Source organism: Mustelus asterias, chromosome 17, assembly GCF_964213995.1.
Source record: "Mustelus asterias chromosome 17, sMusAst1.hap1.1, whole genome shotgun sequence".
Lineage (NCBI taxonomy): Eukaryota > Metazoa > Chordata > Chondrichthyes > Carcharhiniformes > Triakidae > Mustelus > Mustelus asterias.
The window spans coordinates 72,065,115-72,090,963 of record NC_135817.1 but is presented as its reverse complement, the minus strand read 5'-3'; the positions used below and the strand labels follow the sequence as shown (position 1 = coordinate 72,090,963).

At 43.9% G+C, this 25,849-nt stretch overlaps 1 protein-coding gene across 1 annotated transcript in view; it reads left to right on the top strand.

The window, feature by feature from the left end:
* LOC144506611 (capZ-interacting protein-like) overlaps positions 1-25,849 on the top strand; it is a 69,015-nt gene that overhangs the window by 27,058 nt on the left and 16,108 nt on the right. Inside the window, exon 2 of the mRNA XM_078232961.1 lies at positions 25,682-25,789. Coding sequence (XP_078089087.1) covers positions 25,682-25,789 — 108 coding nt within the window. The remainder of the gene's footprint in view (positions 1-25,681; positions 25,790-25,849) is intronic.

The following is a 25,849-nucleotide window of genomic DNA, read 5'->3' as shown; positions in this document are numbered from 1 at the left end:
GCCGATGAAATTTAATGCACAGAGACGTAGAGTTATATGTTTTGACCGGAAGAATGATGAGAGGAAATGTGAACGAATTGCTATACTTTTTAAGGGGGATGCAGAAACGGGAAAACCCTGTGAGTGTACGAGTACAAATTTTCAAAACCAGCAGGACAAGTTGAGAAGGCTGCCTAACACAGCCAAAGATCCAAGTGCAATTTTTAAATAAAAGAATGGAGTGTAAAAGCAAGGAAATTACGCTTTTTAATAAAACACTGGTTCACATTTATCTCGAGTACTCTATTCAAATCTGGACACCATGCTTTAGGAAGGAAGCCTGGGTATTGGAGTGGATGCAGAAGAAATAGACTAGACTGGTACCAGTGATGAGGGACTTCAATTCTTTAGACGTACTGGAGAAGCTTGGGGTTGCTCTCCCTTTGAGCAGAGACGGTTAAGAGGAAATTTGATAGAGGTGTTCAGAGTTGTAAATAATTTCTGATAGAAACAACAATGGCTTAACTTGTATCATGTTTTTAATAAATTAGTGTCCTGAGGTGCTTCACAAAGTGTTATCAAACAACATTTCACACTTAGCCACATAATGGGATCTTGGTCAAAGAGCTAGGTTTTAAGGAACATCTTAAAGGTGGAGAGATTTAGCGAGGAAATCCCAGAGCTTGGGGCCTAGGGAGCTTGGGGGTGTACAAACAGCAGAGTCATAGAATGGTAATAGCACAGAAAGAGGCCATTCACCTATCGTGAGCATGCAAGATCTCTGAGCAACTCTACAAGTCCCACTCCATGTCCCTTCCTCATAGCCCAGCAGTCTTTTAGTGTTCAGGTATTTATCCAATTCCTTTTTGAAATCCATGATTGAGTCCACCTCCACCACACTCAGTGCATTCCAGATCCTAACCATTTGCTGTGAATTATTTTTTAAAGTTCTCTCCATGTCACCGATGCTATTTTGCCAATCGCCTTAAATCCCGTGTCCATTGGGTCTCAAGGCTCCTGCCAGTCGGAGCTGTTTCTCCTAATTTACCCTGTCTACACAAGAGGTCACAGTTCATCAAAAGAACCAGAGGAAATATTTTTGACACTGTGAGTTGTTATGATCTGGAATGCATTGCCTGAAAAGGGAATGGGAGCGGGTTTAATATCATTCAGAAGAGAATTGGAAAAGCACGTGAAGGGAAAGATTTACAGGGCTATGTAGAAAAAGCAGGGGAGTGGAATAGAACATAGAAAAACTACAGCACAATACAGGCCCTTCAACCCACAAAGTTGTACCGAACATGTCCCTACCTTAGCGAATTAATTAGATTGCTCTCCTAAGAAGTCAGGAAAGACAGGGCCTGAACTTTCAGCAGACGAAGAAACTCACTGTCTTTGTGGACCTTTTTTAAGAAAATCTTTACTCCATTCTTACAAGTTACAAAGCCAATTCTCAGAGTGAACCGGGAAGACCCTAATCCATCTCTTTGCTTGCTCCAAAAGCCAGACTCAAATTCAAATTGAATCCAATTCGTGGTCCCCACCAGAAGGATAAATAAGATCCAAGCTGACAAGAAAAAGCATTGCAACTGATTTGGGCTTGATCTTAGCCAGACAAAGAGTCTTTGTGAAAATTACTCCAGAGGCTCAAATTCAGAAGTCCCATTCCTGAAGTCCATGTTAAAGTGCAGCCTCCTTCAGTCTGATCTTTTTAATGCAAAGGTGGGAGGATGGGAGAAATGATTTCTGCACATTAGACCTGGTAGGAGGTACAAGCTTACCAGAGTTATTTGAAGAGATAGGGTACCCTTTTGGATGTGGTCCCAGGACATCTTTGGAAGAGGCCAGGTCCTTTTTGGGATTGTTAAAATATGCATTCATGCCTAATAAGATAGATACAACCATTGGATCTGTCAAAGTGAGCTGCCAAGATATCAAGGCATTTAAAACTCCCTCCATTTAAATATTTCAAAAAGCTGTCTGCAGTGTTGAAAAAAAATCAGTGCTTCAAATTTCATTTTTTTCTGTTAACTACGCCTGAGAGGAGACTAATGCTGCATGACTAGTTTTACAACATCATTATCACAATGGGTGCTTGTCAATTTACAGTTTGACAAGTTCTTATAAAGTCTTTTGAAGTGGGACTATGAATATAAATGCTTGTTCTTATAAGAGATTAATGAAGTTAAATGTAGAGAATGGGTTTTTATCAATGAGTATTTTTAACAGTAACTTCACCAACAGACACTTAAGAACGTTATTTAATCTCAGCATAGGTGAATTGGCATGGGGATGTAAAGGAAAAGGGCGGTGAGTGGGTAGTTGGCATAAATTAGCACCAAGTTGGCAAAGGGGCTATAAAGGGCTATTGGGATGGGTGAATGGGCAAAGGCTGGCATGGAGGGAGTGAGGGGTCATGGATGGGGGCATGAGATGACTTGAGGTTAGCATGGATGGGGCATGCAGCAAATGTAAGGGGTGAGTGCTGGAGGGCTGATTTTTGCTTCTTCCTTTTCTTTGTCACTGGGACAAAGCGCTGACACATTGAGTTGAGTCTTGCCCAGCCTGCCTTTGCACCCAGCAATCACTTGTGGCTTCCTGCAAACTCTTTTGGGGTGGTGGGCATGGTTCTCGGCCCAATTTCCAGATCAGAACTTCCAAGGCACTTTTTTAGGATTGGGTTCACAGAGCCAGGAATCCTCCTGACTGCACGCCCATTGCAAGAGCCAAAATTCAGGCCATGACTTCCTCTGATACTGTATCATTGCATGATTCTATGATAGTGAAGCTGTATTCAATACAAGTCAACATGTGTTATACGTTCATATGTGGCAATCCATTCCCAAACCTTTCTCCCTGAAAAAAAAACAAATACTCTGTGCAAATGAATAGCCACGAGTAATATAAATGCTCTTAAACTCTGAATCATTCTTTTAGAGACTGGTAAGATTATGCAGCACAGAAGACCACCATTTGCTTTATCATCCCTGCACTGGCTATCCAATTAGTCGTACTCCGCCACCCTTTCTCCATACTCCTGCATTTGCCCCCTTCATATTTATCCAATTTCCTTTTGAAAATTATCAAATTTACATCCACCACTTTTTTTTCAGGCAGTGCATTCCTGATTGAAACATATTTGCAAGCTCACTTCTCATCTTGCTTCTAGCTCCTATACCAGTCACTTTTAACATGTCACAAGTCAGGAGTGTGATGGAATACTCCCCACTTGCCTGGATGGGTGCAGCTCCAACAACACTCAAGAAGCTTGACACCATCGAGGGCAAAGCAGCCCGCTTGATTGGCACCACATCTACATTCAATCCCTCCACCACCAACGCTCAGTAGCAGCCGTGTGTACTATCTTCAAGATGCACTGCAGCAATTCAAAGATCCTTAGACAGCACCTTCCAAACCCACGACCACTTCCATCTAGAAGCTCAAGCAGATAAACGGAACACCACCACCTGCAAGTTCCCCTCCAAGCCACTCACCATCCTGACTTGGAAATCTATCATCGTTCCTTCACAGTCGCTGGGTCAAAATCCTGGAATTCCCTCCCTAACGGCATTGTGGGTCAACCCACAGCACATGGACTGCAGCGATTCAAGAAGGCAGCTCACCAGCACCTTCTCAAGGGCAACTAGGCTTGGGCAATAAATGCTGGCCAGCCAGCGACGCCCATGTCCCATGAATGACTTAAAAAAAGAGTGTCCATTCTGACTGACCCTTCTGTCTGTAGAAACTGTTTCTTCTTCTTAGCTCTATCAAAATCCTATATGCTTTTAATAACCTCAATGAAATTTTCCCTTAAATTCTCTGCCCTGAGGAGCACAGCTCCAGCATTTCTAGTTTTTCCGTGTAACTGAAGTCCTGCCTCTGGGGTATTGTCCCAGTAAATTTCCTCAGCACTCTAAGGCAGTGATGTGTTCCTGAAGTGTACTGCCCAGAATGGTCTGCATCACTTCAACTCGGGCTTCACCAGTGTAATGATTCAGGACAGATTCCTTTCCTTTTGTGCTCAATGTCTGCATTAATAAAACTCAAAGATCCGTAATGCTTTTTGATGGGAAGGTAAGCTGAGATATAGTAGGTTAGACAAGTGGTCAACAAGATGACAGATGGCGTGTAATAGAAAAAGCTGAATATTTTTTAAGATGAGCAACTTCTAAGTGTTGATAGAAACATAGAAACTAGGAGCAGGTTTTAGACCATTTGGCCCTTCAATTCAATTGCTCCACCATTCAATTTGATTCTATCTCGATTCCATGTCCCTGTTTTCTCCCCATTTCCCTTGATGCCATTAAAATCTTTTTTTAAAAATCCATCTCTTTCTTGAATACATCCAATGACTTGGCCTCCACAACCTTCTGTGGTCAAGAATTCCACAGGGGACGGCACGGTGGCACAGTGGTCAGCACTGCTGCTCCACAGCGCCAGGGATCTGGGTTCGATTCTGGGCTTGGGTCACTGTCTGTGTGGAGTTTGCACGTTCTCCCCGTGTCTGTGTGGGTTTCCTCCCACAGTCTGAAAGACCTGATGGTTAGGTGCATTGACCCGAACAGGCACCGGAGTGTGGCAACTAGGGGAATTTCATAGTAACTTCATTGCAGTGCTAATGTAAGCCTATTTGTGATTAGTAAATAAACTTTAAGTTTACTACACTTTGAGTGAAGATTTCTTTCCCTCATCTCAATCTTAAATGGTCTGCCGTATATCCTGAGACACTGTCCTCTGGGTTCCCTAATCTAGATTCGCAAAGTAGGGAAAATGTTCTCCCTGCATCTCGTCTGTCCAGCCCTGTTAGAATTTTGTATGTTTCGATCAAATCTCCTCTCATCCTTCTAAATTCCAATGAATACAGACCCAATTTTTGGATTGGAGGCAAGTTGGTAGCGGAGTGCCACAGGGATCAGTGCTTGGTCCTCTGCTCTTTGTGATTTTTATTAATGACTTGGAGGAGGGGGCTGAAGGGTGGATCAGTAAATTTGCTGATGACACCAAGATTGGTGGAGTCGTGGACGAGGTGGAGGGCTGTTGTAGGCTGCAAAGAGACATAGATAGGATGCAAAGCTGGACTGAAAAATGGCAAATGGAGTTTAACCCTGATAAATGTGAGGTGATTCATTTTGGTAGGACTAATTTAAATGTGGATTACAGGGTCAAAGGTAGGGTTCTGAAGACTGTGGAGGAACAGAGAGATCTTGGGGTCCATATCCACAGATCTCTAAAGGTTGCCATTCAAGTGGATAGAGCTGTGAAGAAGGCCTATAGTGTGTTAGCTTTTATTAACAGGGGGTTGGAGTTTAAGAGCCGTGGGGTTATGCTGCAACTGTACAGGACCTTGGTGAGACCACATTTGGAATATTGTGTGCAGTTCTGGTCACCTCACTATAAGAAGGATGTGGAAGTGCTGGAAAGAGTGCAGAGGAGATTTACCAGGATGCTGCCTGGTTTGGAGGGTAGGTCTTATGAGGAAAGGTTGAGGGAGCGGAGGAGGCTGAGGGGAGACTTAATAGAGGTTTATAAAATGATGAAGGGGATAGATAGAGTGAACGTTCAAAGACTATTTCCTTGGGTGGATGGAGCTATTACAAGGGGGCATAACTATAGGGTTCATGGTGGGAGATATAGGAAGAATATCAGAGGTAGGTTCTTTACGCAGAGAGTGGTTGGGGTGTGGAATGGACTGCCTGTAGTGATAGTGGAGTCAGACACTTTAGGAACATTTAAGTGGTTATTGGATAGGCACATGGAGCACACCAGGATGATAGGGAGTGGGATAGCTTGATCTTGGTTTCAGATAAAGCTCGGCACAACATCGTGGGCCGAAGGGCCTGTTCTGTGCTGTACTGTTCTATGTTCTAATTAAACAAATCTCTCCTCATAGGATCATCCCTCGTTTTGGATTCGACTGCTTCACACTCCATCTTAATGAAGAATTCTATCATATTATGGTTGTTCTTCTCAAAGGGACCCTGTGAACAAGATTGTTAATTAATCTTTAGAGACACAAAGCCTTTTTAACCTTGTTAGTCATCTGAGCTTTAATTTATGTTCTGGCCCCATTTGTTTCTCGTCCTTGTTTGTCTGTTTTCGACTTTTGCTTCTTACATTTCTGTCTTTTCTTTCCATTCTTGTTTTTCCTCCTCTGTGTCCCAGCTTAGCTTCCTCCCCCCCCCCCCCCCCCCCATTCCAGTTCAAACCTTCTCCAACAGCACTAGCGAGGACACTTTGACAAAGGGTCATCTAGACTCGAAACATCAGCGGTTTTGTCTCCTTACAGATGCTGCCAGACCTGCTAAGATTTTCCAGCGTGTTTTCTTGTGGTTGTCTTTCTACATTCTCCCCACCAAAATGCACCACTTCACATTTCTGTGTTGAATTTCATTTGCCATAGGATCCAACAGTGCAGAAAGAGGCCATTCGGCCCATCGAGTCTGCACTAACCACAATCCCACACAGGCCCTATCCACATATCCCTACATATTTTACCCACTAACCCCTCTAACCTATGCATCCCGGGACACTAAGGGGCAATTTAGAATGGCCAATCAACCTAGCCCGCACATCTTTGGACTGTGGGAGGAAACCGGAGCACCCGGAGGAAACCCACGCAGACACAGGGAGAATGTGCAAACTCCACACAGAGTGTGAAGCCATGTGTCACTTCGTTTCATAGTCTGACCTCCAGAAGTCCGTTACTATCTATTTACCACATTTCAAAATGCAAATGTAGCCTTTTTCTTTTGGTCCACAGCCTCCACATTCTGAGAGTGTCTCTCTTCTATGGTTTGCCACAAAGGCGGTGGATATTCTGTAACGTTTCACCCAAGCCTGAGGAACCTGTTTATTTTAAGTCACTATGCCTGATGAATTGTGCAATGTCTGCTCTCTCTCTCTGGTGTGCTGGCAGCATGTGTTTTTTTAAAATGAAAATTATAAAGTATTTTCCCATCGTGAAACTTTTCAATTAACCTCTGAAGTACAACTTGTCTTTTCTAATACTGAAAAAGGCAAGGATTTCTTCAGGCAGAATTTGTTGCAATTTCTGAGTTGCTGCAAAAGATTGTTCACTAACTCAATTATCAGAATTCAAGTCCAGCAAAGCGAATGTTCAACAAATGAATTGATTTGATTTTGATTAATTATTGTCACGTGTTAGCATACAGTGAAAAATATTGTTTCTTGCGCGCTGTACAGACAAAGCAAACCATTCATAGAGAAGGAAACGAGAGAGTGCAGAATGTAGTGTTATAGTCATAGCTAGGGTGTAGAGAAAGATCTTAACGTGAGGTAGTTCAATTCAAAAGTCTGGTGGCAGCAGGGAAGAAGCTGTTCTTGAATCAGTTGGTACGTGACTTCAGAATTTTGTATCGTTTTCCCGACGAAAGAAGGTGGAAGCGAGAATGTCCAGGGTACATGGGGTGCTTAATTATGCTGGCTGCTTTGCCGAGGCAGCGGGAAGTGTAGACAGAGTCGATGGATGGGAGGCTGGTTTGCGTGATGGACTGGGCTACATTCACGAGCTTTTGTAGTTTCTTGCATCACTGGGTAATGTTGTCTCATTTGTCAAATCGAATAGCCGAAAGGGTATTTAGGCTGTCTTTAAACAGCATTAATGCCGTTGAGCTGTTTCTCCTTGACAGTTCATTGCCATATCATCTGGTGTTGCTGCACCTTTCCCAGTTTTTCTCGCTTACTATTATCTGGCCTCCTTTCCAGCTTGCTTGTGTAATTAACCCCACACCAAGGAAAGTAGGAACTGGTGTGGATATGGATTGAAGTCATGTGGGTGGCACAGAAATCATAGAAACCCTACAGTACAGAAAGAGGCCATTTGGCCCATCGAGTCTGCACCGACCACAATCCCACCCAGGCCCTACCCCCACATCCCTACATATTTACCCACTAATCCACGCATCTCAGGACATTAAGGGCAATTTTTTAGCATAGCCAATCAACCTAACCCGCACATCTTTGGACTGTGGGAGGAAACCGGAGCACCCGGAGGAAACCCACGCAGACACGAGGAGAATGTGCAAAGTCCACACAGACAGTGACCCAAGCTGGGAATCGAGCTGTGAAGCAGCAGTGCTAACCACTGTGCTACCGTGCCGCCCAGTGGTTGGAACTGTTGCCTCACAGCACCAGGGACCCAGGTTCGATTCCCAGCTTGGGTCACTGTCTGTGTGGAGTTTGCACGTTCTCCCCGTGTCTGCGTGGGTTTCCTCCAAGTGCTCCGGTTTCCTCCTATAGCCCACAAATGTGCAGGTCAGGTGGATTGGCCATACTAAATTACCCCTTAGTGTCCAAAGGTCTGCAGGTTAGATGGATTAGCCATAATAAATGTGTGGGATTACAGGGATAGGGTGGGGGAGAGGACCTGGGTAAATTACTCTGTCAGAGATTCAGTGCAAACCCGATGGGCTGAATGGCCTCTTGTGCATTGTAGGGATTCTGTTATGTTATTGAACTTTGCCTTAAAATCACCCCAATTCCCCTCCCACCAGGCTTGTCATTTCTCTGATAATTACACGGCATTGGGAGGGATTATATATCTTTTTGAGAGACAATTTCCAGGAAGTCATGTCTGTCCCTTTGTATTTATCCTATCTCTGGATTGAAATCCTAGTTTAAAATGCCTGACTCTCTTTGGTACTCTGCTACAATCCTACTTGATTTTTGGAGGGGTATCACGGAACAGAATTCCCTCTACATTTTCACTGATAGGGGAAAGAGGTCATTAGAGGTTTCCGAAGTATTTGTATCTGAGCTAATATGGACAGAACTTGGAGACAACTGGTTGATAGCTTTTATGACTCTCATCCCAGTTGTTCTGGCACTATATTTAACCACAAATATAGAGTCTACTTATACAGTTACTCCCAGGCAGAGAAAGCAGATACTTCTAAAGTCAAATTAGCTTTTAGTTGGTAACATTCCGATTCAACCTTTTCCCCCCCCCCCCCTTTCTCAAAGGAAGAGGTTCAAGAATGTATCCCAAATTCTGTACACGTTTAATGCTTTTAGAAAGTAGAGGATTTAGAAACCTGTTCTTCCGTGTGACATAGACTTATAACAGAGAGAAGTAAAAATAGAAATACAGTTTATACTTTGTGTTTTTCAAACAACAGTTCTTTTTGTGAATGGAAACGCTGAATTTATTCAGAATCCATAAATAACATCACGCCCCTAATATTTCCTCAGACACAAATATATACAAAACATCTGCATTGGAGCAAATAATATTTTGCCCAAACAAGTATGAAAACAGGAATGATGAGGAAAGTTGGGCACGATTTTTGCCACCGAACACTGCGGTGAGCCGGGAAACTAGCGTGCGATGCTAAAAATCCGATTGGCGCCCAGCGCCAAACGATTTGCTGTGTTCCTGGCCCCTCTTGGGCGTAAAGCCAATAAAGCAGCATTTAAGTATGCGTAGCCCATTCGAAAGCTAATGCATGGAATCTTCTGGCCTTTGGACGCAGCGCATAATGACGTGAATCACTACTGGTCTCCACTAGCACAGACTTGGCACGATGGTCACACTTGGGGCCTTGGAGGCTATTGAAGCTCCCCTGGGTGACCATGGGCATGGCTAGATGGTGCCCATCGAGCGATGTCCACTGGACACCCCAACAGTGGCCACCAGTCACCCTGGCAGTGTGCCAGTTGGACACCACCAATGTGCTAGGAGCAGTGCCAGGGTATGGGGGGACTGTAGGGGTAGATTGTGAAGGGGGCTATGATGGCGAGCATGTCGGGGGTCTGGCATGGGCACACATAGGGGGAATGGTGGGGGGGGCCTGATGCCCCAATGCGGGTGGCCCATGTCATCGATGAAGGGGATGTCCTGATATCCGTCAAGTGTTGGAGGGAGCCTCCCAGTGCATTGTGAGATTGGGGCGCCCTTGTGAAACGGCGATCTCTGCAGCCAGCTTACTGGCAAGGTTTGGCCCACCTCTTAAGTACTGGCACACAACTCGCCATTCTCCAAAAAAGTGACTGAGTGTCAAAGAATTGATGCTGAGCGAGCCTGAGAGACTGGCCTGGTTCACCCCACTCTTCTCACCATTATGACACTTCAAAATTCCGCCAGTTATGTTTAGAAACAATGGACGGCACGGGAGCACAGTGGTTAACACTGCTGCTTCACAGGGCCAGGGACCCGGGTTCAATTCCCGGCTTGGGTCATTGTCTATGTAGAGTTTGCATGTTCTCTCGTGTCTACATGGGTTTCCTCTGGGTGCTCCAGTTTCACCCCTCAGTCTGAAAGATGCACTGGTTAGGTGCATTGGCCCGAACAGGCGCCAGACTCTGGTGACTGAGGGGATTTCACAGTAACTTCATTGCAGTGTTAATGTAAGCCTTACTTGTGATGACTAAATAAACTTTAACTTTTACTTTTGACAGAAGACATGTGCCACCAGCAGATGCAGGTGTATCTCCCCAAAATGGAATCTAGACTGAGAAATAGTGGCATTAGTAGAAGTGGAACTGTTGTACGTCAGTGACAGGATTAATTCTCTTGGGGCCTCTGAGGGTATTTCCTCCACCCAAATCTTTTTGATTTTGCTCGTGTGTTTTTTGTGACCAGTGTGCCTGGGTATGAAAATCTGCAGCCTTTTCAAAGCGCTCTCACTGTAACTGCAGCAGCACTTCATCAAAAGAGCCTGAAATCTGGTCAAGACCAAGACGTAGTAACCTAGAAATTGGTTTGTGTCAACAGTGGGTCTTTTACCCGCTGGTCATCTCCAGTGTTACCTCTGCAGCAAATATTGGGGCTAACACATTTGCATATCCTTTGGCATTTCAGTATTGCATCTGCCATCTAACACAAGAACTGAAATGGTGGGGTTTGGACGGCAGGAGCAAAGGCTGGAATTTGAAGTAGTAGGCCAGGGGAGTGGCAGGTGATTTGGTAAGTGGCACAGGCAACTAAACATTAGATAACTAATGACTGCAGATCAATGACATTATAAAGACAGGCTAGCTAATACACTAAAGCCTGTCTTTTTTGTTCCTCCAACCATGAACACCAACACATTGTGCAGCTATTAACTGTAAAGGATAAACAATAAACCTTCACACTGTGGTTAAAGTGGTCATCAACTCTTAGTGTAATTACTTGAAAGAAGGAGTTAATATTTCGCTATTAATAGGATGAATTCAACAAAACTATGACTGACTACCTGACATCACCTAGGAGATACCCTTCAAAGGTTAGCTCATTTCTAACTCAGTGTACAAAGTCCCATTATTCAATTCTATTGAAGTCAATACAGCTGAATATCAGATGACTTATGGAATGCCACATCTTCTACCTCGTCCAATATAACTCCTTGTATTTTAATTTTATTGTGCTTTAATCGTCTTCACCCAACAGACAAACTGCTTGTAATATAACAGCTGAACCTTTAGAGGATTGAAGAAATGTTACAACTACAGAACTAGCTTTTCCAAAATTACATTTGTTGCGCATTCAGAAAATCGAGAACAGCAATCCAACCACAAGTTGCTGAAAGGGTTAAGAGCTCTTGCCTTAATGCTGATGATGCAATTTCTAACAATTTCTCATCATAGAGGCCAGGCTTCCTGTCATTGTTGTCCATTTGAACTTCAAAAAATGATTGAGAGAGGCAATCCAGATAGCTATGTTTAAAACTGAGTTTAATAGGGGTCATTTAAAAATATCACTGGTGCGACTGACCATGAATTGCAAAGATAATCCAGCCATGCAAGCAGGCGTTTATTGGCTGAACACCTTATCAGCAGGTTGTGTGAGTCTACAAATCCCAGCAGTGTCCTGACAGCTAGATATAGATTTAAACCAGAGCCAAATCTATATTTACCCAACACATGAAAAGAAAAATTGACTTGGAGTCGGGGGTATGGACAGGATACATCAGGTGGGGGTGTCACTTCAGTTGGGTGTTGGCTGCCAAAGAAAATAAATAGCAAGCAAACCAACTGAAATAGATATCGACAACCACTGTTTCCTCTGATCATCCAGTTGCAGATTCACTTTGAGATCTCCCTTGTACTATGAAGATGTCAAGTGAACAGTGCTACAATACTGCAGATTCTATGCCGTAGTTACACTTTTCAGAATTTTTGTTCCATGTTTTGTGATGAATAAGCTGAAGCATACTATTCATAGGAATTAATACACATTTCTCTTGTTGGACCCTAGCCCGTAGGTGAAGCAGTACTTCCAACGAGGTACCCATCAACCTGGAATATGGAATATCATGTAGGAAAATGTGAAGTTATTCACTTTGGTAGAAAGAATAAAGGAGCTGAATGTTATTTAAATGGAGAAAGACTGCAGAAAGCTGCAGCACCAAGATTTGGAGATCCTTGAGCATAAATCACAAAAAAACTAGCATGCAAGTTCAGCAGGCATTTGGGAAGGCCTTTATTTCAAAGGGAAAGGAGTGTAAGAATATGGAACTCTTGCTAAAACCATACAAGGCACTAGTTAGACCACATGTGGAATACTGTGAATGGTTTTGGTCCCCTTATCTAAGAAAAGATAGACTCTGGCAGTCCAGAGAAGGTTCACTAGGTTGATCCCATGGAAGGAAGGATTTTTTTATGAGAGGTTGAGTAGATTGGGCCTGTACCTCTGGAGTTTAGAAGAATGAGAGGTGAGCTTATTGAGACATGTAGCATTCTTAGGGGGCTTGATGGGATGGATGCTGAGAGGTTATTTCCCCTTGGAAGAAAGTCTAGGACCAGAGGGCAGAGTAAGGGAGTCACCCATTTAAGACTGAGACGAGGAGGAATTTCTTCTGAGGGTAGTGAATCTGTGGAACTCTTCACCGCAAGGGCTGTAGAGGCTGGATTGTTAAGTATGTTCAAGGCTGAGGACCTTCCATGGGGCAATGTCTCAAAAGAGATACACTGTCAAATCTAAGAGTAAAGCTGATGCCAAATCTAAACCCTTCTCCACCACACTTACTCCAGTGTAGCTGTGATACTGGTTGTAGCCAACATGAAAATTGCTAATCTAACATGGGAAAATCTGAAAAAACAGAAAATGCTGGAAAAATAGAGCAGGTCTGGCAGCGTCTGTGGAGAGAGAAACAGAGCTAACGTTTCGAGTCCATTTGATTCTTCAGAGCAAGATCTAACCCGGCAATTCTTCCCTCTCCACAGTTATTGAAAGTGTGATGTAAAGCATTCATAGTTGTATCAAACGGTAGAAACTCACCCGTAATTTATTCTCTGATACTCTGGGTTCTGTGAGAAACCTCAGCTGCTGGCTTCACTTTAATTCAAACATGGCACCAAGGCCAGGTAAGTGGTGTAAGAGCAAATATCCTTCCATCAGAGTAGTGTCAACAGAATTAGTCACTAGGGAATTCTTGCAAAATAGTGGTTCAAGTGTTTTCTCCTAACAGCCAAAAAGATAGTGATGGTTGGCAAAGCACAGTAATCGCAGTCCTAGGACATCTCTGCAGGAGTTCCTCAGGGAGGCATTCTTGGTCTCATCATCTATTGCTGCTTCATCAGTGAGTTCCCATTCATCATAAGTAATGTAGGGCTGATTACTGATGATTCCATACAGTTTAGCTCCACACATTCTTCTGATAAAGAAATAGCCCGTGACAGTGCGCAGCAGAATATAGACAACAGTCGGGCTTGGATTGATATTCATTCATGCCACCTAGGTGCCTGGTAATGATCATCTCCAACATAGAAATCACAACTTCCTCTGCATTTTAAAGGTGCCACCATCAACCCAAATTCTTAATCATCGTCATCATGGGATCACCAGCAATAAGACGGCTAACCACACCAATTATATCAATAGTGTGGATTCAAATGCTGGAAAGAGGGTTGATACTCTGCAGTGAGCTGTTGATCTGATTTCATTTATTATTGTCACATGTATTAATATACAGTCAAAATTATTGTTTCTTGCGCGCTATATGGCAAAGCATTCCGTTCACAGAATACATAGGGGAGAAGGAAAGGAGAATGTAGTGTTACAGTCATAGCTAGGGTGTAGAGAAAGATCAACTTTAATATAAGGTAGGTCCATTCAAATGTCTGATGGCAGCAGGGAAGAAGTTGTTCTTGTGTCAGTTGGTACATGACCTCAGACTTTTGTATCTTTTCCTGATGAAAGAAGGTGGAAGAGAGAATGTCCGGGGTGCGTGGGGTCCTTAATTATGCTGGCTGCTTTTCCAAGGCAGCGGGACGTGTAGACAGAGTCAGTGGATGGGAGGCTGGTTTGTGTGATGGATTGGGCTACATTCACAACCCTTTGTAGTTTCTTGGGGAGAGCAGGAGCCATACCAAGCTGTGATACAACCAGAAAAAATGCTTTCTATGGTGCGTCTGTAAAAGTTGGTGAGAGTCACTCCCTAACCCTTCAAAGCCTCCTACAGGGTTAAAGTCAGGAGGATGATGGAAAATTCAGCTGGATGGATTCAACTGTGACAACTTGTAAGGAGCTTAATCCCATACAAAACGAAGGGATCTACCTGATAGCCATCATTGCCCTGGCCCCTCTACCACTGTGGTTGTAGTTGCACAATTTAGAGGCTGCACTGGAGCACCAACACACCAGATTTTATTCACAACACCTCTTAACTTGATCACTGAGCAGGCCAAGAGCACCTTTGTATAAGGACAACATTGTTCTCAAGTTACACACCCGCTTGGACATGTACCGCTCACTGAGTCAAAATCTTGAAATTCTCCACCAAATACCATCATGGGAATTTCCTCGCCGCAAGGATTTCAGTGATTTAAGAAGGTGAATCACAAAAGGCAGGTATATGGATACAATAATTAAGAAAGCTAATCGAATGTTACTGTTTATTGTGAGGGGAATTAATTACAAAAGTAGGGAGGTTATGGATCCATTATCCAGGGCATTGGTGAGACCATGTCTGGAGTATTGTGTACAGTATTGGTCTCCTTATGTAAATACATTTAGAAGCAGTTCAGAGAAGGTTTACCAGACTAACACCAGGAATGGACTGGTCATCTTCTGAGGAAAGGTTGGCGAGATTAGGTTTGTATCCACTAGAGTTGAGAAGAGTAAGAAGTGACTTGATTGAAACCCTTAAGATCCTGAGGGGTATTGACGGTGGATGTGAAGATTTCCTCTTGTCCGAGAATCTAGAACCAGGGGATCACTGTTTAAAATAAGGAATCACTCATCTGGAACAGAGATGAGGCAAAACGTTCTCTCCGAGGGTTGTGAGTCTTTTGAACACTCTTCCTGAAAAGGTGGTGGAAGCAAATTGTAAGAGGTGAATAGATTTTTGGTAAGCAAGGGGTTATCAGGGATTATGGGGGATGCAGATTTGAGGTTACTATCAGATCACCCATGACCTTATTGAATGGTGGAGCAGACTCAAGGGGCTGAATGGGGTACACCTGCTCCTTGTTCTAAGTTCGTATGCCCACAAACTATATCAGGCAACTAGTGATAAGCAATAGATGTACCCTGATCAGCACTGTGAAAATAGTTAAAACACATTTTGTAGACCACCTTAGAACTGTTTCCAGTGCAAATAAGGAGACTCAAACTGTACACGATACTCGAGGTCCACCTCACTTCTTATTTTCCTACCTATCTTTGCATCATCAGCAAATTTGACTGTTGTACAGTAAGTGCCTTGAAGTCCTTAATATAGATCGTAAATAGTTGAAGCCCAACACTGATCCTTGTGGCGTTCCACTCATTACAGTTTGCCAACCTGAAATGATCCATCTATTCCGACTCTATTTCCTGTTAGTTCACCAATCCTCTACCAGGCTAATAGATCGCTGTGATGACCTTTGATCCAGAAACAGTAAGTAGGGAAAAATAGTAATTTCTTTAAAAGATCTGAAAGGTTTTTGAAAAGGATTTTAAGAGTTTGCATCAATTGTAAAGGGATCGGTTGTAATTTTCCTGGATAATATGGAATATTGGTCCATGTGACTGGGAAGTGGTACCTACAGGAAGAGAGTTAAGAAGGAAGTGATCTGGCTGGCCAGACAAAGGAGAGCTGCAGATGTAGAAACAGAGGAGCTGGAGGGAGAAGGTGACCAGAGCGCAGATAAAAACAAAGTTTATTTATTAGTCACAAGTAAGGCTTACATTAACACTGCAATGAAGTTATTGTGAAATTCCCCTAGTCGCCACACTCTGGCGCCTGTTCGTGTCAATGCATCTAACCAGCACATCTTTCAGACTCTGGGAGGAAACTGGAGCACCCAGAGGAAACCCATGCAGACATGGGGAGAACTTACAAACTCCACACAGACAATGACCCAAGCAGGGAATCAAACCTGGGTCCCTGGCAGTAGTGTAACCACTGTGCCGCACAGAAGGAAGAACGTAGAGAAGGAATAAAAGCAAATCACTCTGGGAGAGGTTAGATTTTTGTTTGGCAGGAAAGGAGATAGCAACTCACAAAGTACCTCCAAGAGATCATTAAAAAAACTTCAAGACCTGGAAAGTTGTGAGGGTAGCTAAGAGTTGTGAAAGAGCTGGGTTTTGTTCTCAGAAGTGGCCAAACCACTTTGGTTTGAGGTGGGGTGGGGAAGGGGTGGATTCATTAGAAGTATGCTTTTCTGATGATGATTTGCATGAAATTTATTGTCGTATAGGACTCCTGACCTATTCTGCATGAATGAAGAACAGAATATTGTGGAACTGTGTGGCTATAAAGTGCCACATTTTTACAGGGAGTAATGCAAATGTACATTGTTGTGTAGGATGTGTCTTTGCTGTACTGACTATTTGAAGTGCTTGGTAGTACAGAACCTGAATATTGTTGAAAATAGAGATATGTTGCTGAAGCTTTTTATCTTGCACTCGTCAGGAAAAACTCAAGAATACTAAATTTCAAATGATCACAACAAGTTCTACCACAGCAGAAAGGATGCTGATTGGTTGGCAAGTTGACACTGGCCAAGGCATTGTCATGGAGAAAGCATCTAAAGGGCCATGTTGTTTGTTTCAATCAGACAATTAACTACAGGCTTCTCAAGCTTCCAGTAATTCAGAAGAGACGCAAGGCTTGAATACATTCCTTTTGTTTGCACAGGATAGGTCCATGACTATGAATGTATGTCATTCCTAGCAAGTGTAAATGAGCCATCTTACAAGCTCAACTGAGTATCTTAAATTGGTTATTCACATATCTATAATCACATTCAGGATTGTTCAACATGTGCTGTGCAATTGCAGAATAACATCTAACAGTGGATGTTTTGTTTTGGGTTTTGCAAGCGTGGTCTGATTGAGCACGATCTGCCTGTAATGAACATCCAAAGGAAAATGCTGTTTAATTTGAGCAGCCAGTTATTGGGATATACGGTCTACATACCTGCCATCATACCGGCAATGACATTTATACACGGCGTTGCTCAATTATGTGGTAAACAGAATGCCTTGTTGGACTGAAGGCAGCATCTTGTTGGTGGAGAGTACCATTTGTGTAGCTGCTGCATAGTAGCAATGTGAAATGGCTTGTTTAACCTGCTATTCCATTTTTATTTAGAGACTTGTGCTTTTCCAGGATAATTTGAGGTAGATTGGGCACTTTACAAGCCTGAAAGTGGCTGTCATTAACGCGTTTGTGAGTTTGTGCGACACACAATGATCTGATCAGGATAGCCATTGCAGGATAGCTTTAATGCACTTGGCGTCAAGCTTGAAAGGTGAGCAAATGGCTTCTGTCCTATTTACTAATTACTGATATGGCCAATCTTATAGCGTGTGAAGCTATACAAATTCTAACCATATATTAACTGGCTTGTGGCAGACAGTGTGGAGAACCCATTAGTGGATTTCTCAACTAGCATATCAAAAAAAGGGAGTGGGTTAGACTGAAAACAGATTAAGCAAACCATTCCACACTGCTACTGTGTAGTGGTTACACAAGTGATATGTAAGACATACCACCCAACAATTGGCTGATCAAGTCAAACATCATGTTCCTTCAGTTATTTGTAATCTGCAGAGTACAGGCTAGACCATGCTTGCAAAACCCAACACAAAACATTTACATTAGATGTGATGTTGTGTTTGAGCCACACTTGAAGAATCCTGAGTGTGCTAATAGCTACACTAACAACTAATGCATCTGCACTGATCCCGGCTGCCTGATCTGACATTCCCCCACTTCCCAATCCCACCATTCTCATTGGTTCAGCAGCTAATGCCAATGTCTCTACTTTCTCAGAAGACTAAGGAAATTTGGCATGTCCACTATGACTTTCACCAACTTTTATAGATGCACCATAGAAAGCATCCTTTCTGGTTGTAGCACAGCTTGGTATGGCTCCTGCTCCATACAAGACTGCAAGAAACTACAAGAGGTCGTGAGCGAAATCCAGTCCATCAGTCAAACCAGCCTCCCATCCACTGACGCTGGCTACACTTTTCACTGCCTCAGAAAAGCAGCCAGAATAATTAAGGACCCCACGCATCCCAGACATTCTCTCTTCCACTTTCTTCCGTTGGCAAAAAGATACAAAAATCTGAGGACACGAACCAACTGACTCGAGAACAGCTTCTTCCCTGCTGCCATCAGACTTTTGAATGGACCTACCTTGCATTAAGTTGATCTTTCTCTGCACCCTAGCTATGACTGTAACACTACATTCTGCACTCTCTCCTTTCCTTCTCTATGAATGGTATGCTTTGTCTGTATATTGCGCAAGAAACAATACTTTTCACTGTGTATCAATGCATGTGACAAATCAAATCTAAAAGCCCCCTACTCTCACTCTGAAAGGTTCACCAGCACTACCATCCAACTCCTACCCCGTCCCCTCCACTCTGACTGACAATCAGTGACCGCCAGGCATGTCAGAGCCATGAGGATGGAATATCAAATAACGTCTTCCAGTGAGCTAGTAATAGCTGGCATGTTGATGGGTTACCAGTCATCCTCCCATTGTGTATCAATCACCCTGGCTTTAACACATGATGTGGGTTTAACTCAGTTGTCTGGACACCTGGTGATGCAGAGTGACACCAACAGCATGGGTTTGATTCCCATACCAGCTGAGGTTATTCATGAAGGCCCCACCTTCTCAACCTTGCCCCATGACTGAGGTGTGGTGATCCTCCGGTTAAATCACCACCACCTCTGAGGGGAGAGCAGCCTATGGTCATCTGGGACTATGGCGACTTTACCTTTAATGCATTATGTGGACAGTGAAAGGCACAATAGTTTGCCATCATGTGACAGAAACTAGCTTCTGATACCAAGTCCTTTATTATTCCAAGAGGCAGAGAGAAACTAGTTACACAGCACCAGCTGGAGGACATCAGCAGCAGAAAAGGCCCACACCTTTTTAAACCTGGAGATGTCTATAATATTTCCCAGCTTGGTTCCTGTTCCAAGCCACCTGTAGTGAAAATTGACCACCTGGTAAGAAGCAACTACAAGTGACTAACTTTGCAACCTGGTAAACATCCATCCCTTTGAGGGAATCCTACAATAATTCCTGGTCTAAAACTAACCTTTCGGAATGAAGATTCTGCCTTGCTGGGCCCACAATGACTGTTCTTTCTTTGATGCGGAGATGCCGGCGTTGGACTGGGGTAAACACAGTAAGAAGTTTAACACCAGGTTAAAGTCCAACCAGTTTATTTGGTAGCAAATTTCTTTGATGAGCCAAACGTCTGAACTATTCTTCTGTTCACAACTTATAAAAGTACATTATTCCTTTGAATTGTAGAAGTGTACTATTCTCTGAAACTGTTTCTTGTATGATGTGTGCGTGCGTGTGCACATGCGTGTGTGTGTGTGTTTATATTTTAGGTTTGTCCCTACCCTGTCCTCAATCTATTAGAATTAGGGAGTTATACATGGGCTGTGAAATTTCATAAAATTGCATGTCTCACAATTTAGGTTTTGACTCTTTGGTGGTGTAGTATATGATTTAATTTCCTGACTTCTGAGCCTTCAAGAGATTGTTAACCCTGTTATAAGGTTCATCTCTCCACCGCTATTCCTGAAATCTATTTCAAGTATTGATGCGCGATATAACTCATGAGGCTAGAGATGCTCGAGGAAATAAAGGCTTTTATTGACTACTACAATAGAGCTACCATATATAATACACGATCCCAGACTGAGGGGTCCCAGACAGAGCAGTGACAAAGAACAAAGAACAATACAGCACAGGAACAGGCCCTTCGGCCCTCCAAGCCCACGCCGCTCCCCGGTCCAGGATTGAATCCTGAATCCAGGATCCCCGCCCAATTTTCCAGCCTATCTACATACCAATATCCTATCCACCGAGCTGTCCCTCACAGCTACGATGCTTTGTTCATTACAACCTATTAACTTACCCCCACCCCCCCATTCCAGACCATGTGATCTCCAGGGAGAGGCGAAAACCCAGAGTGAAAAACCCCAGGGCCAATATGGGGAAAAAAAATCTGGGAAATTCCTCTCCGACCCCCTGAGGCGATCGAAACGAGTCCAGGAGATCACAATGGCCCTGATCACAAAATGCTTCCCAACCCTAGTCATTTCCACTTCCACGAACACCATATGAATTCCCTGCCCCCGAGACAGGTTCCCAACTATCCGCAGTCTCACTCTGTACTGGCACCAGCAAGATGATCATAGAATGAAGCCTTGAAACGAGAAACCAGGAACAATTAGCCCGCGCCGCTCCCTGGTCCAAACTAGACCACTCTTTTGTATCCCTCCATTCCCACTCCGTTCATATAGCTGTCTAGATAAGTCTTAAACGTTCCCAGTGTGTCCGCCTCCACCACCTTGCCCGGCAACCCATTCCAGGCCCCCACGACCCTCTGTGTGAAATATGTCCTTCTGATATCTGTGTTAAACCTCCCCCCCTTCACCTTGAACCTATGACCCCTCGTGAACGTCACCACCGACCCGGGGAAAAGCTTCCCACCGTTCACCCTATCTATGCCTTTCATAATTTTATACACCTCTATTAAGTCTCCCCTCATCCTCCGTCTTTCCAAGGAGAACAACCCCAGTTTCCCCAATCTCTCCTCATAACCAAGCCCCTCCATACCAGGCAACATCCTGGTAAACCTCCTCTGCACTCTCTCCAAAGCCTCCACGTCCTTCTGGTAGTGTGGCGACCAGAACTGGACGCAGTATTCCAAATGCGGCCGAACCAACGTTCTATACATCTGCAACATCAGACCCCAACTTTTATACTCTATGCCCCGTCCTATAAAGGCAAGCATGCCATATGCCTTCTTCACCACCTTCTCCACCTGTGACGTCACCTTCAAAGATCTGTGGACTTGCACACCCAGGTCCCTCTGCGTCTCTACACCTTTTATGGTTCTTCCATTTATCGTGTAGCTCCTCCCTACATTATTCCCACCAAAATGCATCACTTCGCATTTATCAGGATTGAACTCCATCTGCCATTTCCTTGCCCAAATTTCCAGCCTATCTATATCCTTCTGTAGCCTCTGACAATGTTCCTCACTATCTGCAAGTCCTGCCAGTTTTGTGTCGTCCGCAAACTTACTGATCACCCCAGTTACTCCTTCTTCCAGATCATTTATATAAATCACAAACAGCAGAGGTCCCAATACAGAGCCCTGCGGTACACCACTAGTCACAGGCCTCCAGCCGGAAAAAGACCCTTCCACTACCACCCTCTGTCTTCTATGACCAAGCCAGTTCTCCACCCATCTAGCCACCTCCCCCTTTATCCCATGGGATCCAACCTTTTTCACTAGCCTACCATGACCTTTATACCTCTCCCAGGAGGCGGAGCCCGACTGGGATGTACCATAATAACTATATTACAGGTAGAACAGCCCAACCCTAACCCCAACAGTGACATGTAGAACAGCCCAACCCTAACCCCAACAGTAACATATATACAGACTCATAGTACTGGCCAGACCCTGGCTCAGTACTACCTGGTGGGAACCAACGATGGTTCACCACAAGTATTGATTTACTTTCTGCAGAATTTCTTCCTAACGTCAGTCCTGAATTTACCCCCCAGTTTGAGCCTATGCCCCTTATCCTTATAGTCTTTCTGTATCTGCAGGTATATTGTGCAAGTTTCACCTAAATCAATTTGTTTTATGAAATAAAAGCCTTTGTTTCTCTAACCTACCTGTATTCTTTAATCTTTCTGGCATTGAGATCAACCTTTTAGTTCTTTTTTGACCTTCCTCCAATGCTGAAATGTTCCCTTTGTGTCTTGCATGCCAATACTCTACAAATTGTAGCAAGTATGCTTTGCGTTTACAAAAGAAGCAATGTGCTAGAAAATCAAATCGATAAATTTTTATGTTGTGCACTCACTTTTTAGGCCTTTTATTTTTTTTTTGATGCCTTGTCATCCTGCATCTCCACACTTCTATGGAGTGACAAAGCTTTTAGACTCTACAGAAGCTGCAGATCCTCATACCTAAGCCTGAGGCATCACAACCACACTCTGAGGCACATTTACTTCATCCTCACTTTATGTAGAAAGAGCCATAAGGAAGAAAATTAATTTATGTGCTTGGGGCCAATTTCTCGGCAAGTGTCTGCCACAACTCTAGTGAATGGCCACAAACTCTGTGGGGATCCAATTGCTGCGTCCCGATATTGGCAATCCTGCTGTGCCTCAGAGAGAGAGAATGCCAGATTGGAGATCAGTAAGCCCGGTGAAAGGCGACACTCCAGCCTCTAGCTTTTTTAAGTTTATCTATTAGTCACAATTCGGCTTACTTTAACACTGCAATGAAGTTACTGTGAAAATCCCCTAGGTGCCACACTCCGGCGCCTGTTCAGGTACACTGAGGGTGAATTTAACATGGCCCATCCACCTAACCAGCACGTCTTTGGACTTTGGGAGGAAACCAGAGCACCCGGAGGAAACCCACGCAGACACGGGGAAAATGTGCAAACTCCACACAGACAGTGTGGAGACAGACAGACATTTGGGGGGTGGGGGGAGGTGGGTGTTGGACAACATTTTGGGTCCAGGTCTATCTTTAAATTGGTGGGTTGAAGTAGGGAATTCATGCCATTATATGTTCCATAATTATAATTTCATGTTTGTGTTTCGTAACTGTTCTAATGAACCTATAATTTGTATTTTGAAGTTGGCACACTAATATGGCTGAGTGGTTTACTATGCTTTTGCTATACGGTAAAATTACTTAAGAACATAATGTGAGGTGATTCATTTTGGTAGGACTAATTTAAATGTGGATTACAGGGTCAAAGGTAGGGTTCTGAAGACTGTGGAGGAACAGAGAGATCTTGGGGTCCATATCCACAGATCTCTAAAGGTTGCCACTCAAGTGGATAGAGCTGTGAAGAAGGCATATAGTGTGTTAGCTTTTATTAACAGGGGGTTGGAGTTTAAGAGCCGTGGGGTTATGCTGCAACTGTACAGGACCTTGGTGAGACCGCATTTGGAATATTGCGTGCAGTTCTGGTCACCTCACTATAAGAAGGATGTGGAAGCGCTGGAAAGAGTGCAGAGGAGATTTACCAGGATGCTGCCTGGTTTGGAGTGTCGGTCTTATGAGGAAAGGTTGAGGGAGCTGGGGCTGTTCTCTCTGGAGCGGAGGAGATTGAGGGGAGACTTAATAGAGGTTTATAAAATGATGAAGGGGATAGATCGAGTGAACATTCAAAGACTATTTCCTCGGGTGGATGGAGCTATTACGAGGGGGCATAACTATAGGGTTCATGGTGGGAGATATAGGAAGGATATCAGAGGTAGGTTCTTCACGCAGAGAGTGGTTGGGGTGTGGAATGGACTGCCTGCAGTGATAGTGGAGTCAGACACTTTAGGAACATTTAAGCGGTTATTGGATAGGCACATGGAGCACACCAGGATGGTAGGGAGTGGGATAGCTTGATCTTGGTTTCAGATGAAGGTCGGCACAACATCGTGGGCCGAAGGGCCTGTTCTGTGCTGTACTGTTCTATGTTCTAACATAAGAACATAAGAAATAGGAGCAAGAGTAGGCCATCTAGCCCCTCGAGCCTGCCCCGCCATTCAATAAGATCATGGCTGATCTGAAGTGGATCAGTTCCACTTACCCGCCTGATCCCTATAACCCCTAATTCCCTTACAAAGAACAAAGAACAGTACAGCACAGGAAACAGGCCCTTCGGCCCTCCAAGCCTGTGCCGCTCCTTGGTCCAACTAGACCAATCGTTTGTATCCCTCCATTCCCAGGCTGCTCATGTGACTATCCAGGTAAGTCTTAAACGATGTCAGCGTGCCTGCCTCCACCACCCTACTTGGCAGCGCATTCCAGGCCCCCACCACCCTCTGTGTAAAAAACATCCCTCTAATATCTGAGTTATACTTCGCCCCTCTCACCTTGAGCCCATGACCCCCAGTGAACGTCACTTCTGATCTGGGAAAAAGCTTCCCACCATTCACCCTATCTATCCCCTTCATAATCTTGTACACCTCTATTAGATCTCCCCTCATTCTCCGTCTTTCCAGGGAGAACAACCCCAGTTTACCCAATCTCTCCTCATAGCTAAGACCCTCCATACCAGGCAACATCCTGGTAAACCTTCTCTGCACTCTCATGCCTCCACGTCCTTCTGGTAGTACGGCGACCAGAACTGGACGCAGTACTCCAAATGTGGCCTAACCAGCGTTCTATACAGCTGCATCAGACTCCAGCTTTTATACTCTATACCCCGTCCTATAAAGGCAAGCATACCATATGCCTTCTTCACCACCTTCTCCACCTTTAACACTGCAATGAAGTTACTGTGAAAATCCCCTAGGTGCCACAGTCCGGCGCCTGTTCAGGTACAATGAGATCTTACCGATCAGGAATCCATCTATCCGTGATTTAAACATACTTGGACTATAGTGGTTCAAGAAGGAGGCCCAACACTACTGTCTGAGAATGACAAGGAAGGGACAACAAAAGTCACCTTTTGATAGTGACATCTATACCTCGAGAGTGATTTTTGTTGAAAGTTTTTATGACAGTCAAATCCATTACACTGAACCCAAGTTTAAATATAGACCAGGTAATTTATATGTTTCCGTTAGTAGGAGAGACCAGGATCCGAGGGCACAGCCTCAGAATAAAGGAGCTGAGCTTTAGAACATTTAGAACTGAGATGAGGAGAATTTCTTCAGCCAGAGGATGGTGAATTTATGGAATGACTATGGAGGCCATGTTGAGTGCATTTAGAGATAGATAGATTCCTGACTGGTAAGGGGATCAAATGCTACGGGGAAAACGCAGGTGAATGGGGTTGGGAAATGTATCAGCCATGATTGAATGGCGAGTAGACTCGATGGGCCGAATGGCCTAATTCTGCTCCTATATCTTATGGTCTTAGATGAAGATGTAATATAAACTATTGTAAAGGATCCTATGTAATTGTTTTCTGGGATTCTAAGTGATATTTATTTGATCAGTATGATATCTGAAGACTCAAGAATGGATTGGATTGGGGAAACTGCTATTAAGAACGTCATAGGGACACTATGCCTTGCACTTGTTTTATATTGTGTGAAGAATGCAGGCTTTTTGATACATGCGATAATACTGTCTCCAGACACTATAGCAAACCACTGCAGTATCTTGCCAAGCATAACCATGGGCCAGCATACAAGTCCATGGTCACCAATATCCTTTTGGTACCAGAAGGGAGAGAGAAAGTCTGATCAGAAGCTGTAATCAGTAAGTGAGTTTCCTCATTTATATTTTTGTCATTTTCCATTTTAGGGGAGTTCAGGAGACACATGTGGAACTATGGAAGAAAAGCCTATGTCTGTGGCTGCATTAGCTTCAAAATTCCGACGAGAACAAAGCCACAACTTGGAAAAGAATGAGGTAAGTGTTCAGGTCATTTTACACAACAAATATTTTCCAATTTCCAATTCTCTTCCCACA